This window comes from Camelus dromedarius, chromosome 7 (assembly GCF_036321535.1).
Source record: "Camelus dromedarius isolate mCamDro1 chromosome 7, mCamDro1.pat, whole genome shotgun sequence".
NCBI lineage: Eukaryota > Metazoa > Chordata > Mammalia > Artiodactyla > Camelidae > Camelus > Camelus dromedarius.
Window position 1 is genome coordinate 13,691,204 of NC_087442.1, and position 16,070 is coordinate 13,707,273.

The 16,070-nt window shown below is 39.5% G+C and overlaps 1 protein-coding gene across 1 annotated transcript in view; it reads left to right on the plus strand.

The window, feature by feature from the left end:
* Positions 1 to 16,070, plus strand: part of SVOPL (SVOP like) — a 58,603-nt gene that overhangs the window by 40,311 nt on the left and 2,222 nt on the right. Inside the window, exon 15 of the mRNA XM_064487329.1 lies at positions 15,798 to 15,911. Within this exon, the coding sequence (XP_064343399.1) occupies positions 15,798 to 15,911 (114 nt within the window). The remainder of the gene's footprint in view (positions 1 to 15,797; positions 15,912 to 16,070) is intronic.

The following is a 16,070-nucleotide window of genomic DNA, read 5'->3' on the forward strand; positions in this document are numbered from 1 at the left end:
CTGCTCCAAATAGACAGTAGAGCTTGGTGTCACTCTCAGGAGGCGCTCAGTCCGTGTACCCTTGGACGTGGTTCTCTGACTTCAGTGCATATCAGATCTTCCAGGGTCACTTGATATCGTGAAGACTCCTGGACTTCACCCAGAGATTCTGATTCTGTACATGGGACCATGCCTACAGTTTTAACAAGTTCCCAGAGTGAATCTGATGCCATTGGTCTATGGACTAGTGAGACGCACGGCCATCAACAGGGACGATACCAACGGGGAGACAAGCTTTACTTTCACTTAATTCTTCTTCCTTCCCTTCCCCCTGCCCTTCCCCATCCCTCTCTCCTCCTCTTTATTTTGTCCTTCATTTTAGGAACTTACTTTAGTGACCCATTTGACAAGGCATTTTCAGAGTAATTCTCTACAAATTCTAGGTACCCTCTTACACAGTTTGGCAGTTAGAATGCCAAAAACGACTCCGTGAGCCACAGCCTATATTTGATAGAATAGAATTGAGAATTTATCCCAGTGCAACATTCAGCCAGCACTTTCTGCACACTTACTCTGCCTGGCCTGGTTCTAGTTTGTTTATTTGCAGCAGTAAATAAGCCAGACCAGGTTCCAGTGGTGTGCTGGTGCCGGCTTGCTCTGGCTTGTGAAAGCCGATGGCTCAATTTTCAAGAAGTTATTTCGCAAGAAGTTAGTATGTCACACTGTAGCTCGAAATTAGCATGGTGGTAGCAAGTATCCCAAGGCCATAGGCAAATGGGTGTTTTGGGAAAGCCTGTTAAACATTTGACAGTGTACCACAAGACTCCTGCTCTCAGGAGACTCACTTTCAAGTTGGTTACTTTACACGTAGGTAAACAATTAAGATGATTCAAATAATTTATTTGAATTATCTTTGTATCTGTAAAGCACCCATCTTGAAAGGAAGTTGGAAGGAACGATAATGAGTAAAAGGGGTGACAGTCATTTAAAAGGCAAAGCTTCATTTTAGCCAATATTTTATAAAAACTGTAAATGGGATATAGCCTTTAAAAAATTGTGAATCACTATATTGTACACCTGTAACTTATATAATATGGTACAGCAACTGTACTTCAGTGAAAAAAATTATTTAAAAAAATTTTTAAAAATGACAGGGCCTCTCTGGGAAGGTGACATTGAAGGTGAGACCTCAAGTATGAAATGTTGACAACTTGTAAAGGGAAACAGCATTTCAGGTGGGATGACAGCTGGTCCAAGGTCCTGGAGGTGGGAAGAGATTGGTGTGTTCTTGGGATAGAAAACAGCCGTGGCGAGCACAGTGCGGAGAAGCACAGGGAGAGGGTGTGCCTCAGAGTCATCCTGAGGGCTTTGGACTTTTTTTCTTAGTGGGAAATAGTTGAAGAGGTTTAAACAGTGACATGATCAATTCTGCATTTTAAAAAAAGCACCCTGGTTGCTAAATAGTGAATTGGCGCGGGACTGGGAGGAGCAAGGGTTGAACAAGCTTATCATGAGACTCTCATTTCCCATTGCCATGTACTCACAGGAAGAGGGAGGTTTTCGAATTTTTGAAAACCCTTTCTCTTACAGTATAAAGATAGATACAGGAAAACAGTACATTAAAAATTTAAATTTCTGCCCGGGGTGAGAGAAATACTAAACAAGGATGAAAGACAAACCTTTATCTTTCAAGGGTCTCAAAATACCCTAACTGAATTGCCACAGCTGAGCAATGATTTCGTTGTCCTATTGAATAACCGACCCTCTCCAGAAGCATGGAAACAATCCATGCATAAGATGACACACAACTAAACAGGTTAACGGGAATTTTAAAAAATCTATCCATTTCATAGTTTCATCACTTAATTTCTAGTAAGCAATAAACTGAGAAACTACACTGTCAAAGATAAACAAAGCCAGACGTTAACGCGGGAAGGACAGATTTTAACTAGTAATAACTGTTGCAGTAGGGAGAGGAGTCCAGTGAACTGAATTTATCTCTGTACACAGCTGACTGGGCTTTTTAAAGGGAGGAAGGGGATTAGCACTAGTAGAGTCTCAGGAGAGAAGGGGGAGTGAAAAATTGCAAAAAGTGAGAAGAGACGGTCGATCCATGTGAAACCCGGACAGGGGCCCTATTTTCAGGTGTTGATTGGAACAAACTACTCTTTTTGGCAGCTTGGTGTTTCCTCAGGCAGGCACTTGATGGATGGCTAGGGCCATCTAGGGGTAGGGTCTTGAGCTGTTAGAAACTGAGTATTTCTCCGAATCCTTATCGATCATGGTTGACGCCTAGATGAGAAGAGGCTTAGAAAAGCCTGGCTAGAGTTTGGTCAAGGAGAAAGTCTTTGTCAGTGTCAAGTGTGCTTCATAAAGACATTTGTGTTGATGGTATTTGCAGTGACTTAAGAGATTTTCCAAAGGCAGCTTTGACCACATGTGATTTTTCCTTCCACACTGAAAACACAAAAATTAAAACTAGAAATAAAATTTTACTAAGTAATATTTTACTAGCGATAACAAATATTTTACTAGAGATAACAAATGTTTTAATGAAGCTCTTATAGTATATCTAAGCATATGTACATATCAATCTGCATATACAGTTTACCCAGATATGATCATAGTTCATATGCTTTTTTAATTGAGATAAAATTGATACATAATATTATATTAATCTCAGGTGTACAACATAGTGATTCCACGTATATATTACAAAATGATCACAATAAGTCTAGTTAACATCCATTACCGTACACAGTTATACATTTTTTTAATGAAAAATTTTAAGATTTACTCTTAGCAACTTGCAAATATACAATACAGTATTAACTATAGTCACCATGCTGTGTATTACAGCCCTATGACTTATTTATTTTATAACTGCAAGTTTGTACTTTTTGATCCCTTTCACCTATTTTCACCCCACCCCCCTGTCTCTGTCAACCAGCAATCTGTTCTCTGCATCTACAAGTTTGTTTTAGATTCCATAAAAGTCAGATCATCCAGTATTTGCCTTTCTGTACCTGGCTTATTTCACTTAGCGTAATGCCCTCAAAGTCCATCCATGCTGTTGCAAGTGCCAGGATTTCCTTCTTTTTTGTGGCTGAATAATATTCCACGGTGTATATACATGCCACATTTACTTTACTATTCATCCACTGATGGACACATAGGTTGTTCCCATGTTTTGGCTGTTGTAAATAATGCTGCAGTGAACATGGGAGTGCAGATACCTCTTTGAGTTAGTTTTTTTTGTTGTTGTTGCTGTTCTTTAAATAGATATCCAGAAGTGGAATTGCTGGATCATATGATAGTTCTATTTTCACTTTTTTGAGGAGCTGCCATACTGTTTTCCATAGTGGCTGCATCAATTTATATTCCAAGAGTGAACAAGTGTCCCCTTGTCTCCACATCCTCAGCAACACTTGTGATCTCCTGCCTTTTTGATGATAGCCATTCTAACAGGTGTGAGGTGATGTTGCACTGTGGTTTTGATTTGCATTTCCCTGATGATTAGTGATGTTGAGCATATTTTCAGGTACCTGTTGGGCATCCCTATGTCATCTTTGGAAAAATGTCTATTCATATCCTATGCTCATTTTTAAATGAATTGTTAGTTTTCTTGTTACTGAGTTGTATGAGTTCTTTTTATATTTTGGATATTAATTCCCTTATCAGATATATGATTTGCAGGTACTTTATTCCATTCAGTAGGTTGCCTTTTCACTTTGATGGTTTTCTTTGTAGAGCTTTTTAGTTTGAAATAGTTTCACTTGTTTACATTTGCTTTTGTTGCCTTTGCTTTTGGTGTCAAATCCAAAAAAAACAAACAAAAAACCCCCCAAAAACCATGAAGACCAATGCGAAGGAGCTTACCACCTATGTTTTCTTCTAGTTTTATGCTTTTGGGTCTTATGTTGGAGTCTTTAATTCATTTTGTGTTGACTTTTATGTATGTTTTAAGACAGTGGTCCAGTTTCATGCTTTTGCATGTGGCTGTCCAGTTTCCCCAGCACCATTTATTGAAGAGACTGTCCTTTTCACTATGTGTGTTCTTCGCTTCTTTGTCATAAATTAATTGACCATAAATGCATAGGTTTCTGGGCTGTCTATTTTGTTCCATTGATGTATATTTCTATTTTTATGCCAATATCATACTGTTTTGGTTACTATAGTTTTGCAGTATAGTTTGGAATCAGGAAGCGTGATGCCTCCAACTTTGTCCTAATTCTTAAGATTGCTTTGGCTATTTGGGGTGTTTGTGATTGCATACAAATTTTAGCATTGTTTGTTCTATTTCTGTGAAACGTGACATTGGAATTTTGGTACAGATTGCACTGAATCTGTAGATTGCTTTGGATGGGATGGGCATCTTAGCAATATTAATTCTTCTAATTCATGAGCACAGACTATCTTTTCACTTATTTGTGTCTTCAATTTCCTTCATCAATGTCAGAATTTCACCTCCTGGTTAAATTTATTCCTAGGTATTTTATTCTTTTTGATGCAATTGTAAATGGGATTTTCTTAATTTCTCTTTGTTAATAGAAACACAGTGGGTTTTTATATATTGGTTTTGTATCCTGCCATTTTACTGAATTCATTTATTGGTTCTAACATTTTTTTTTGTGGAATCTTTGAGGTTTTCTATACATAATGTCATGTCATCTGCAGATAGTGACAGTTTTACTTCTTCCTTTCCAATTTGGATGCCTTTTATTTTTCTTGCCTGATTGCATAGTACTGCCTGGGCAATACTATGTTGAATAAGTGGCTAGAGTGGACGTCTGTGTCTTGTTCTTGATGTTAGAGGAAAAGCTTTCGACCAATGAATACAATGTTAACTGTGGGCTTGTCATATGAGCTTTATTATGTTGAGATATGTTCCCCCTATACTCACTTTGTTGAAAGTTCTATCATGAATGGTTGTTGAATTTTGTCAAATGCTTTTCTGCATCTATTGAGATAACCATGATTTTTAGTCCTTCCTTTTGTTAATATGGAGTATCTCATTGATTTGCAGATGTTGAACTATCTTTGCATCCCTGGAATAAATCCTGCTTGATTATGGTGTATGGTCCTTTTAATATATTGTTGAATTTGGTTTGCTAATATTTTGTTGAGGATTTTTGCATTTCTGTTCATCAGGGGTGTTGTCCTGTACTTTTCTATTCTTGTGACATCCGTATCTGGTTTTGGTATCAAGGAGATGCTGGCCTCATAAAATGAGTTGGGAAGTATTCCTTTCTCTTCTGTTTTTTGGAAAAGTTAGAGAGAGTGGTATTCTTTAAATGTTCAGTAGAATTCAACAGTGAAGCCATCTGGTCCTGGACCTTTGTTTGTTGGGAAGTTCTTGATTACTGATTCAATCTCCTTACTAGTAATTGGCCTGTTCAGATTTTCTATTTCTTCATGATTCACTCTTGGTAGGTTGTATGTTTCTAGGAATTTATCCATTTCTCCTAAGTTTTCCAATTTGTTGGTGTATAATTTTTCATAGTGGTCTCTTATGACTCTTTGTATTCCTGTGGTATCAGTTGTAATGTGTCCTTTTTCATTTCTGATTTTGAGGTTTTTTTTCTTAGTGAGTCTAGCTAAAAGTTTGTCAATTTTGTTTATCTTTGTTAAAAAAAAAAAAGCTCTCAGTTTCATTGATCTTTTCTATTGTCTTTTTAGTCTCTATTTCATTATTTTCCGCTCTGATCTTTGTTATTTCCTTCCTTCTACTAACTTTGAGCTTCATTTATTCTTTTTCTAGTTCCTTGAGGTGTAACATTGGATTATTTATTTTATATCTTGTTTCTTGATGTAGGCATTTATTGCTATGAACTTCCTTTCAGAATTGCTTTTGCTGCATCCATAAGTTTTGTTGGTGTTTTTTGATTCTCTGAACTTTTCCTTCACCCATTGGTTGTTCTGTAGCATGTTATTTGTTTGCCACATATTTGTGAACTTTCCAGTTTCTTCTTGTAATTGATTTCTAGTTTCATACCATTATGATTAGAAAAGATGCTTAATAATGATTTCAATCTTCTTAAATTTATTGAGACTTCTCTTGTGGCCTAACATGTGATCTATCCTGGAGAATGTTCCATATGCATTTGTGAAGAATGTGTATACTGTTTCTTTTGATGGAATGTTCTATATAGAGCTGTTAAGTCAATCTGGCCTAATGTGTTGTTTAAGGCCAGCATTTCCTTATTGATTTTCTGTTTGGATGACTTATTCATGGTGAAAGCGGGGTATTAAACTCCCCTATTATTGTATTGCCATCTGTTTCTCCCTTTAGATCTGTTAATATTTATTTGCTTTGTACATTTAGGTGCTCCTATATGGGTGCATAAATATTTACAAATATTATATCCTCTTATTAGGTTGACCCCTTTATTATTATGTAGTGGCCTTCTTTGTCATTTATTACAGTCTTTCTCTTAAAGTCTCTTTTATCTGATGAAAGTATAACTACTTCCATTTGCATGGAATAATTTTTCTATACTTTCACTTCCAGTCTATGTGTGTCTCTATATCTGAAGTGAGTCCCTTGTAGGCAACATACAGATGGGTCATTTTTTTTTTTAAATCCATTTAGTCACTCTGTCTTTTGATTGAAGAATTTAGCCCTTTTACATTTAAAGTAATTGTTGATAGGTATATACTTACTGCCATTTTTTTGTTGTCTTCTGCCCTTTTTCCTTGGTTTATTTCTGTTTCTACAGCTCTCCCTTTGTGATTTGATGATTTTCTGTAGTGGTACAGTTGGATTCATTTCTCTTTATTTTTTGTTTATCTACTACAGGTTTTTGCTTTGTGGCTACCGTGAGGCTTACATAAGACATCTTATAGATACAACGGTCTCTTAATTTGATAGCAACTTAAGTTCAAATGCTTTCTAAAGCTCTACATTTTTATTCCCCACCCACATTTTATGTTCTTGATGTCACAATTTACCTGTTTTTATCTTGAGTATCCATTAACAAATTATTGTAGTTATAGTTGTTTCTACTTTGGGGTGGGGCTGAGGGAAAGCACAAAGATGGCATCTGCCAGCCTCCCAGGTCTCTGGAGAGGATTATAGTTGGTCCCTAGATGTGTGTTTAACTAGAAGCCTGCCTCTCAGGTTGCAACTGTGAAGAGAAGCTAATAGGCCTCTTTTCCCCAAAGAAGGTGTTTCAGTCTGCTGGGTCTCAACTGCTGTGCCGTGGGGTGTAGCTCTTTCTCTGTTTATTGCATTCTTGTGGGACCTATGAACATAAGCCCTGCTGGCCACCAGAACCAGGTAGTCAAGGGCTGTCCCCTGGCAGTAACCACAAAAATGGTGGGGCACCACACATGTGCACAAGTGTCTTCCTGGGAGATACCAGAGGTCTGGACCAAGGCAGAGGGAGAGTGCAAAGTTGGTACCTGCCAGCTTCCGTCTTTGGAGAGTATTCCAGTAGACAACTAGATGTATGTTAAAGTGGATGCCTGCCCCATAGGGTGATGCCTTAAAATAGACAAATAAGCCTCTTTCACAGAAAGACTGGATGTGTTTCAGTGCGCTGCCTCTGCCCTGGGCCCCAGGTGAGCAGCCAGGTGAGTCCAAGTGAACCTGCCAAAAATAATGCTCAGTTTGCTTTAGCCTTGTCTCATGGATGCAAGCCCCATTGGCTTTCAAAACTAGACATTTTGAGGGTTCATCTCTCAGGTGCAGGTCTTAAAAGCTAGGGTGCCAGATGTGGGGTTCAAACCCTTCCCTCCTCATGGAGAAGCTCAAGGTTGTGAGTCCCCCTCTTACTGTGGGTCACTGAACTGGGCAGGGGATGTTCATGGTAAGATTGTGTCTCAGCCTCTCCTATCCATTTTGATGTGGGTTTGTTTGTTTGCCCAACGTGTAGGAGCCACTCAGCTAGTTTTTGAGTTTCTTTCAGAGGATATTGTTTTGTATGTAGCTGTAGATTCAGTGTGCCTGTAAGAGGAGGCAAGTTCATCTTGAACCCGGACCTTCATGGACTTTCTATAGCCTGCCTTTGGCATGCAGCAATATGTTGCAGACATTTTTCATGGCGATAAAGATAAAAGTCAAGCCCTTTTTCTGAAAATGCCATTATACTTACATTCCAAAAGTTACTTTCAATTGCTTTGTCATTTCTGTATTAAATGCCTAGACTATTTGATATTTATCTATTATAAACACAGTTAGAAGCACCTTTGTGTGTATGTTTTTACCCAACTATGCCATTATCTCTTTAGGATAAATTCCTAGAAATTGGATTGGTAGGTCAAGGGGTCTGCTCGTTTTCCATTTTGATACACTGTGCTAAAATTCTCTCTGGAAGGTTGTGCCAATGTGTTCGGCCCCACTGCTTCATACGTTTGCCCACTGGTTTTGTTTGTCCTTTTCATCTTTGCCAGTCTTAACTGTCAATAAATCTCTTTGTTACTGAAATTCATCTTCCTTTGATTAGAAATGAACCTGAGGCCGACCTCGTGGCACAACGGTAGCGCGTCTGACTCCAGAAATGAACCTGAATGTTGTTTTCGTATTTTAATTGGGTGTTTATTTTTTTTAGCTTGCTCGTTCAGGTCCCTGTCCATTTTTCAATTTGGTCTTTAAGACATTGATTTGTGAGAGTCCTTCATATACATAAATGATTTTAATCATTTGTCTGACATACTGCAAGTATTTCCCAATTTTCCATTTATCTTTCATTCTTTTTTATGCTTTCCTTTCTCTGTACAGAAACCGAAAGTTCATAGACATTCAAATTTATCAATATTTTCCTTTATAATTTCTGGGTTCTGCGGTTAGAATGATGAGAATACATAGCTCTTTTCTTTCAGTCCTTCTCTGGCCTTGTCTTTTTTGGGGGAAAGGGTGCATAATAAACTTTCTATTGGAAAATAACATACATATAAAAGTGCCGGATCATAAGTGTACAGCTTGATCGTTTTCACCAGGTGGAATGCATCCCAGATTCTGACCGAGAAATCCCTGACGTGCCGTCTTGCAGGCCATCGTAGTATGGAAGTGTGAGGTCTGATGCAGGAAGCAGCCGTATGATTTCCTAAATGGCAGGCCAGTTGTCCCTGAACTATTTATTGAATAACCTCTTTTTCACTCTTGGATTATAAATGTCTGCTTATATTCCCATAATTACCCGGTCTATTTCTAGCCTTGCTATTTTAGTCCATTGATCTGTCTGATTTCGTCACTGTCATATTCTTTGTTAGTCAGATAGGGTTTATATACATTTTTCAAAACCCCACCTCATTGCTACTCTTTCTCAGGTAAGTTTTAGAATCATATAGTTGCAATGTGCTTCCCTTGTCTGCCCAAATCCTATTAAGATTTTAATTGTTAATTTGTTAAATGTATCAGTTAGCATAGGAAAAATTGGCTTCTTTTTTCTCAGTGCTGTCTTCCCATGTAAAGAATGAGGTTTTTCTCTCCATTTGTTCAATGTTCCTTCTCTGCTCTTTGCTGGATTTTATTTTCTTCAAATAGGTCCTGTACATCTTGTTAAGTTTATTCTTAGGCATTTTAAGGCTTTTATTTCAAATATATTGTTTTCTTTCATTATAACTTCCAATCTAACATTCTAACTAGTTATTTGCATTGAGAGAGGCTATTCAGTTTTTGGTCTGTTGATTTTCATACAGCCGCCTTACTGAGCTCATTCTTATGGTGATGGGTTTTCATTTGAGACTTGAGTTTTTCAGATTTATAATTGTATCTGTTCTGTGATTTCCCTCTGTCTGCCCATGTCCTTTGGGTCCACATTTTAACATTAAGATTCCATAGCTTACAAACTGTAAAGTGAACTCCACTGAGTCTCTTTCCTCTTCTTTCCAGTCAAACTACTTAGTTAAAAAAATTTCTTTTTAATCTTGTGTCCAAGAAGTAATTAGATTTTTATTTATCCTTTTTTTTTTCTTTTTTTAAAGTGGAGGTACAGGGGATTGAACCCAGGACCTTGTGCATGCTAGACATACACTCTGCCACTGAGCTATACCCTCCTCCTTGGTCCAACTACTTAAAAGGGTTGTTTTTCTTCACGGTCCTTATTTCCTTCCCCACCACCAACCTGGCTGCCGCCATCCTAACTCCACCAAAATGCATCTTGATGAAGTCTCTGAGACCTCCCAGTCTCTAAATCCAAGCTGTTTTAACCCCTCACCTCGCGGGACCTCCCCCTCACTGTGAGTTCTGAAGGCCACACCTCCGCGCTCCGTCCCCTTCCATGGCATCCGTCACTGTGCACCTTGTGGTTGCTGCCTGCATCTGCTGCTGCTCCTTCTCAGTCCCTCTATGATGCACCTTCCTCTACTCCTTTATTACTGACGATTCTTATTGCTCAATCTTAGACCCTCATCTTTTAATATTTTACTCTCCACTTAGGTGATTTCACCCATTCATATGACTTTAATTACCAACTGTGTGCTCATGACTTCCAACTTTGTTATCTCTAGACTAGGCCTTTCTTCCAAGCTTCAGTTTCAGCACTTCTGCTGGCATGTCTCAAACTCCTCTTAAATTCACCACGTCCAAAACTAAAATGACGTTTCTCCCCAAAGCCGCCACACTTCCTCAGTCTCCACCAGTGCGGGACATCGCTGTCCAACCCACAGCTGTCCTTCTCTGTCCCCTTCTCTCTCAGCGTCATAGCTGGTCCACAAACCACGTGGGTTTAACACCCTAATAGACGCCGAATCCTTAATCTTATCTCCTTTCCCACCGCCAGCACCACTCTGCTTCAAACTTCCAGCACCTTTTGTTGGACGGCTGAGTAGTGTCCTGCCTGGTCTCCTCCTGGGTGAACCTCCTTCAGTGCATTTTCCTTACTGCATCCCAGCCAATCTCATATTGGTTTTGTGCTTAAACCCTTTATCCTCTTGACCTTGTCCTTCAAAGATCAAGACCAAAACCCTCAACATGGTTTCCAGGGCTCTAGCAGTGAGGCCCCCATCTTGCACTCCTACCTGCTTGTAAAAACTCAAATACAATGTGTAACTGAGAAAGGAAAAATTCTCTATCACCAGAGATAGCCACTATCTTTTAGTGGTTTGGAGTATATTCTTCCAGATGCTTTTTTATGCATATATTATTTGCCTCTCTTGGTGTATCTGTGTACAGTAATAGACCAGTGCTGTACACATCCATCTATATGCTTATGTGTGGATTATACGGAAAGGCTTGTATATATGTAGATATACTTACTTCCATGAATATCTACATCATTCAGTATAGCTACGTGTATGGTCACCTGCAGAAAGATGGCACTCCCCCTCACCACCACCCCCAGAAAAATTTGGGGTCAGATGTCAAGACTGATGACATGTAGACACACCAAGAAGATATGAAAGGTTTCTTGCTTAATTACGTAGTTGAGGTCTCTGGGAGAGCGGGACAGCCCTCTCGGGCAGGAGGGAAATGGCCTGAGCGAGCAGGCAAGGGGACTGGCTGGGGTTTTTCTTGTGGTCAGGGTGAGGGTTCCTGCACTAGGGCAGGGGCTTGTGTGGTTTGACTCTCCTGCTGGCACCAAAGGAGTTTATCCAGAAATTGGGGTACAAGGGGCAGAGGGAGGGACAAGGTTCAAAGGCTGCCAGCAGTCAGCAAGCAGAGCCACACTCCTCTTCACTCTAGATGAGCACCTGTGTAGACAGACCCGAGCTCACACACACACACGTCTATCCACACGCATCTATGTATATTTACATATTGCAACTGCCTTTTCTCATTAGTAATCATTTTATGTTAGTACGTAGAGCAACTTCGTTCGTGTAAGTAGGCGTGTAGACTCCCATTGCAGGGATGTGCTTGGTTAGACAGCCATCACCTGGTTGGAGGAGTTTCTACGTTCTTTCTTTCGGCTTTTATAAACAAAGGGGCACTAACATCACGCACACACCTTTGTACCTGTGCAACTGGGTTAGTCACGGAGCTCTTTTATGCTCTGAATACTGTACAAACCAAGGTCCCAGATTCTTTGAAGTGACATTCTAGTGGAGAATAGGCAAGGGACAGTTTGCTAATATGTTTGATATGATTAATGATATAAATACATGTACAACAGGGAAAGGAGAGAGTGACGGGGTGGGTCTGCTATATAGGGTGCTTAGGGAGGGCATCTACAATATGGCAGAGACATGGGAGTGACAATGGAGTATGTCTAAGGAAGAGCATCCTCATGTAGAAAAAGTCTATTGAATAATTTTTAGGTCAAAGGGTGTACATATTTTAAATTATGATGGATCTTATCAAGTTATTTTTCTTTAGAAAATTTACACACTCCTTGATATAACCTTATTATTAACACATTCTTAAACAAGCGTCCCTGCTTCCATCATCACCAGATCCCCTTTTAAAAAGCTTTTTCAATATGATAGACAATAAATTGTATCTTAATTTGCACTTTGATATTAGTAAGGCTGAACATCTTTTATCTGTTTATTATCCATTTGTATTTTTTTGTAAGTTGTTCATTTATGTGATTTGCTAATTTTCTACAGGCCATTATCTATTTATTTACTACACTATAGATACCTTTTCATTGCTTGTGGTTTGCCTTATGATGCTATTAAAATTTTTGGCATATAAAATTTAAAAAAATTTTGTAGTCAATTTACTAATTATTTTCACTTAAGGAGTTAGCGTTTTGTGTCACGCTTAATGGCCTTCATCACTCATTAAGCCACATCTCTCAAAATATTCCTAAAACCTTGAAAGTTCAAAGGCTTTCAATGTTTTATCTAAAACACTAAATTCTTTGATTTATTCACAATTTATGCTGAAGGCCTGAGGTAGGGATCCAGCTTTAAAAAGCAACAAAACAATGCTGGGCTGATTGTTCCAGACGATTAATCACTCTTTTGTCTGGCTCCCCTCAACTGACTCACCACGCCGCTGTTAGAATACGCCAGATTTCCAGCTCCTTGGGCCTGTTTTGTGACTAACTGTTCCAATGACCTGTTTTGGCATGGATATCACACTGCCAACGACTGGAACTCTGTTTAGTGCCTCTTAGGCTAGTAACCTCCCTCAGACTCCCTCACTCACGTTTCCAGAAGTTTCTTGATTTTTCTTAAATGTTGATGCTTTCATATTAACTTTAGAATCAATTTTTTACCCCAATCGACTCAAAACTCCTACTGGGATTTTGATCAAGAATCTGTTAGTTACTATACATTGAGAACTTTTTTTTTAAACCCTGCATTTTTCTAAGAACTAAACAGATTTATTCCATTTTTTATGTCCCTTAGTAGAGTTTTCATTTTCCTCTTATATGTCTTATATACTTGTTTACTCCTGAGTATTTTATTTTTGTTCCTACTAGGTATGTCCCACAAACCTAATATGCTGTATTTTCATGACATTCAATGCTAGTTTTTATTTTTCTTGAGACTTTGACCCATGGATTGTCTAGGAGTGTTTGGAGATTTTGCTGTTAACTTTGTTATTTCTAGGGTTGATAACCATTTTAGTCAGAGATCACATTCTATGATTTCTATTCTTTTAAATCCTTTGAGGTTCATTTTATGGCCCAGAATGAAGTCTATCCTGGTGAAGGTCATAGGGTGGAAAAGAATGTGCGTGCTGCTGTCTGCTGGGTGGGGTGTTCTGTAAAGGTCGATGAGATCTGTTGGTTGATGTGATGATGTCATAGAGTCCTATATCCCACTGAATTTCTGTCCAGTCGTTCTGTGAATTGTTGAAGTTGGGGTATTGGAGTCTCCAAATACATGTACATTTCTCCTTTTAGTTTTTACTGAAAGGATGTGATTTGAAGCTCTTTGGTGTATAAACCTTTAGGATTGTTTCTTGTTGGATTGAACATTATGTAATACCCCTCTTCGTCCTTGGTCTGGGCTGATTTCTAGAAGTAGAGATGACACAGATCTTTGTTTTGGTACAGCGAATCTGGAGTGGGGCCTGAAAATATGCATTTTAACAAAATTTTCATCTAAGGTTTTTTTTGGAGGGAGAGGGGGTCTGAGGGGCAGTGGAATACATACCCAGAGTGGAATTGCTGGTCATAACAGTAGTTCTATTTTTAGTTTTTTGAGAAACCTCCACACTGTTTTCCACAGTGGCTGCACTAGTTTACATTCTTACCAGCAGTATAGGAGGGTACCCTTCTCTCCACATCCTCACCAACATTTATTTGTGTTATTTTTGATGAAAGCCATTCTGATGGTGTGAGGTGATACTGCACTGTGGGTTTGATTTGCATTTCCCTGGTGATGAGTGATGCTGAGCACCTTTTCATGTGCCTGTTGGCATTCTGCATTTCCTCTTTGGCCAGATTTTTATAATTAGGTATTACTCAGAGATCTTGCTTGCAAACAATAGACATTGACTTTGGTCAACTTAGAAAGGAGTTTATTGGAAGAACATCCCGTAACACTGACCGGACTGCAAGAGTCCTGCGAGGAAGCAGAGCCCTCTATCCCTAGGAAGCAATTGCTCTCCCTGATCCCAGCTGGTGGAGCGGTTTTGTGACATAAACTCAACCCATCAGGGTCTCACATAACCTCAGACTGTGAATCTGGTGCAAAGGATATGAAGTAGAGAGAGTGGAGAATTCATCCTGCTGGTGGTGAGAATTTTGGTGTCAAAATAGAAGTGGCAGCCGTGGCAGAATCCCGATACATGCCTGACTGTGCCTGGTCTCCTTTAGGTTTCTACCCGTTTTCCGAGTCTGGTTTCCCAAACAGAAGTTTGGGGAAAATTGTAACTTATTTTGGGAGGTAAAAATCAGAAAGGAATGCCTATCACTTGCCAGGTCAACTACAAAATAGTTAATGTGGTTAACATCATGTGTTCTGTTTGCCTGACAAGTGGAGTAATGTACTGTTTTAGGAGGCACGTGGGCCTCATACACAGGATGGGCTCTCAAATCTTGTGTCTTAGGGAACCTCAGTGGTGGTGACAGCACTAAGGGTCTATTGCTACGTGGCAGGGATCTTTCTCTAACTTTGGACTAGTCACTTAGCTCCTACTCTAGGCTCATCTGTAAAGTGAAGAGGTTGGGCTAGACCATGTGGTTTCTAGGTGTCTCCCAGCTGCAACATCCTGTGACTCTAGAGAGCCTTCCTTCATCCTTTCAGTTAACCATCCTTATGAGATTAGTTGACAACTTCCAAGTGCTTGGTTTTTTTGCTAACTTTGGGTACAGCTCTAGGGAAACTGATGTGTGAGGTGGAGGGTGTAGACTAGCCAGTATCAGGATGAGAAGACCCAAGCTAAAGGAGATTATATAGATATAAATTGGCAGAAACCCACTGTTTAGTGTCCATTTTTTTCCACAGTAAGTTTTGACTGGTTGTGACCCATGAAGCGTCATGAATGCAGAAACATGTTATCATTTCAGAGGCTATGAGATGACATCTACTCCCCCAAAACTTCCTCCTGGTTCATCCTGGTCAGAACTGAAGAGGGAAAGTAGACTTTTGGCAGAAGCGGTACTGCATGAAAGGAGAGGGTTGGTTACAAGTTAAGCAAAGTGAATTGGTATGAAAGGGCTGGGAAAACAGGCAGATAGGGTACAGGTTTGCTCTGAAGATGCCCGAGGGGTGGGTGCAGGGAGATGTCTAACCTGGCCAGTGCATGTAGATGTCGCTCCCAGCTCGTGGGAGAGTCACACAAAATGCCTACAACAGTTTGGCCCAAATAAATACTAGATCCAGGATGTTAGGAAAGCACAATTTGCAGAACGGCTGCAAAGCACCTTCATTTATGTATCTGGTGAGGTGAGTCCTTACTTTCCCTTTGACATAAAGACGAGTTTAAAAGTGACTGGGGCACAGTAAGCTGAGTCGTTCCTTGTGGTTTGCAGGTTCTTATGAGTGCATCATTCCTGGGGGCCCTGTGTCTCTTCTCATCTGTCTGTGTTGTGTGTGCCATTTCTGCGTTTACCCTCCCCATTGAGACCAAAGGACGGGCTCTGCAGGTAAGTGATGCAGGAATCTCTTAAGTATTTGCAACTAACACTTTTTGACCAAAGGAAATTGGTCAAACTTGGAGTATGGGAATTTAAGCAGACATGATGATGCCCAAGTCTGCGCTAACACAATGATAGATTTGTTTAGTGGGTTCCAATAGAAAAACT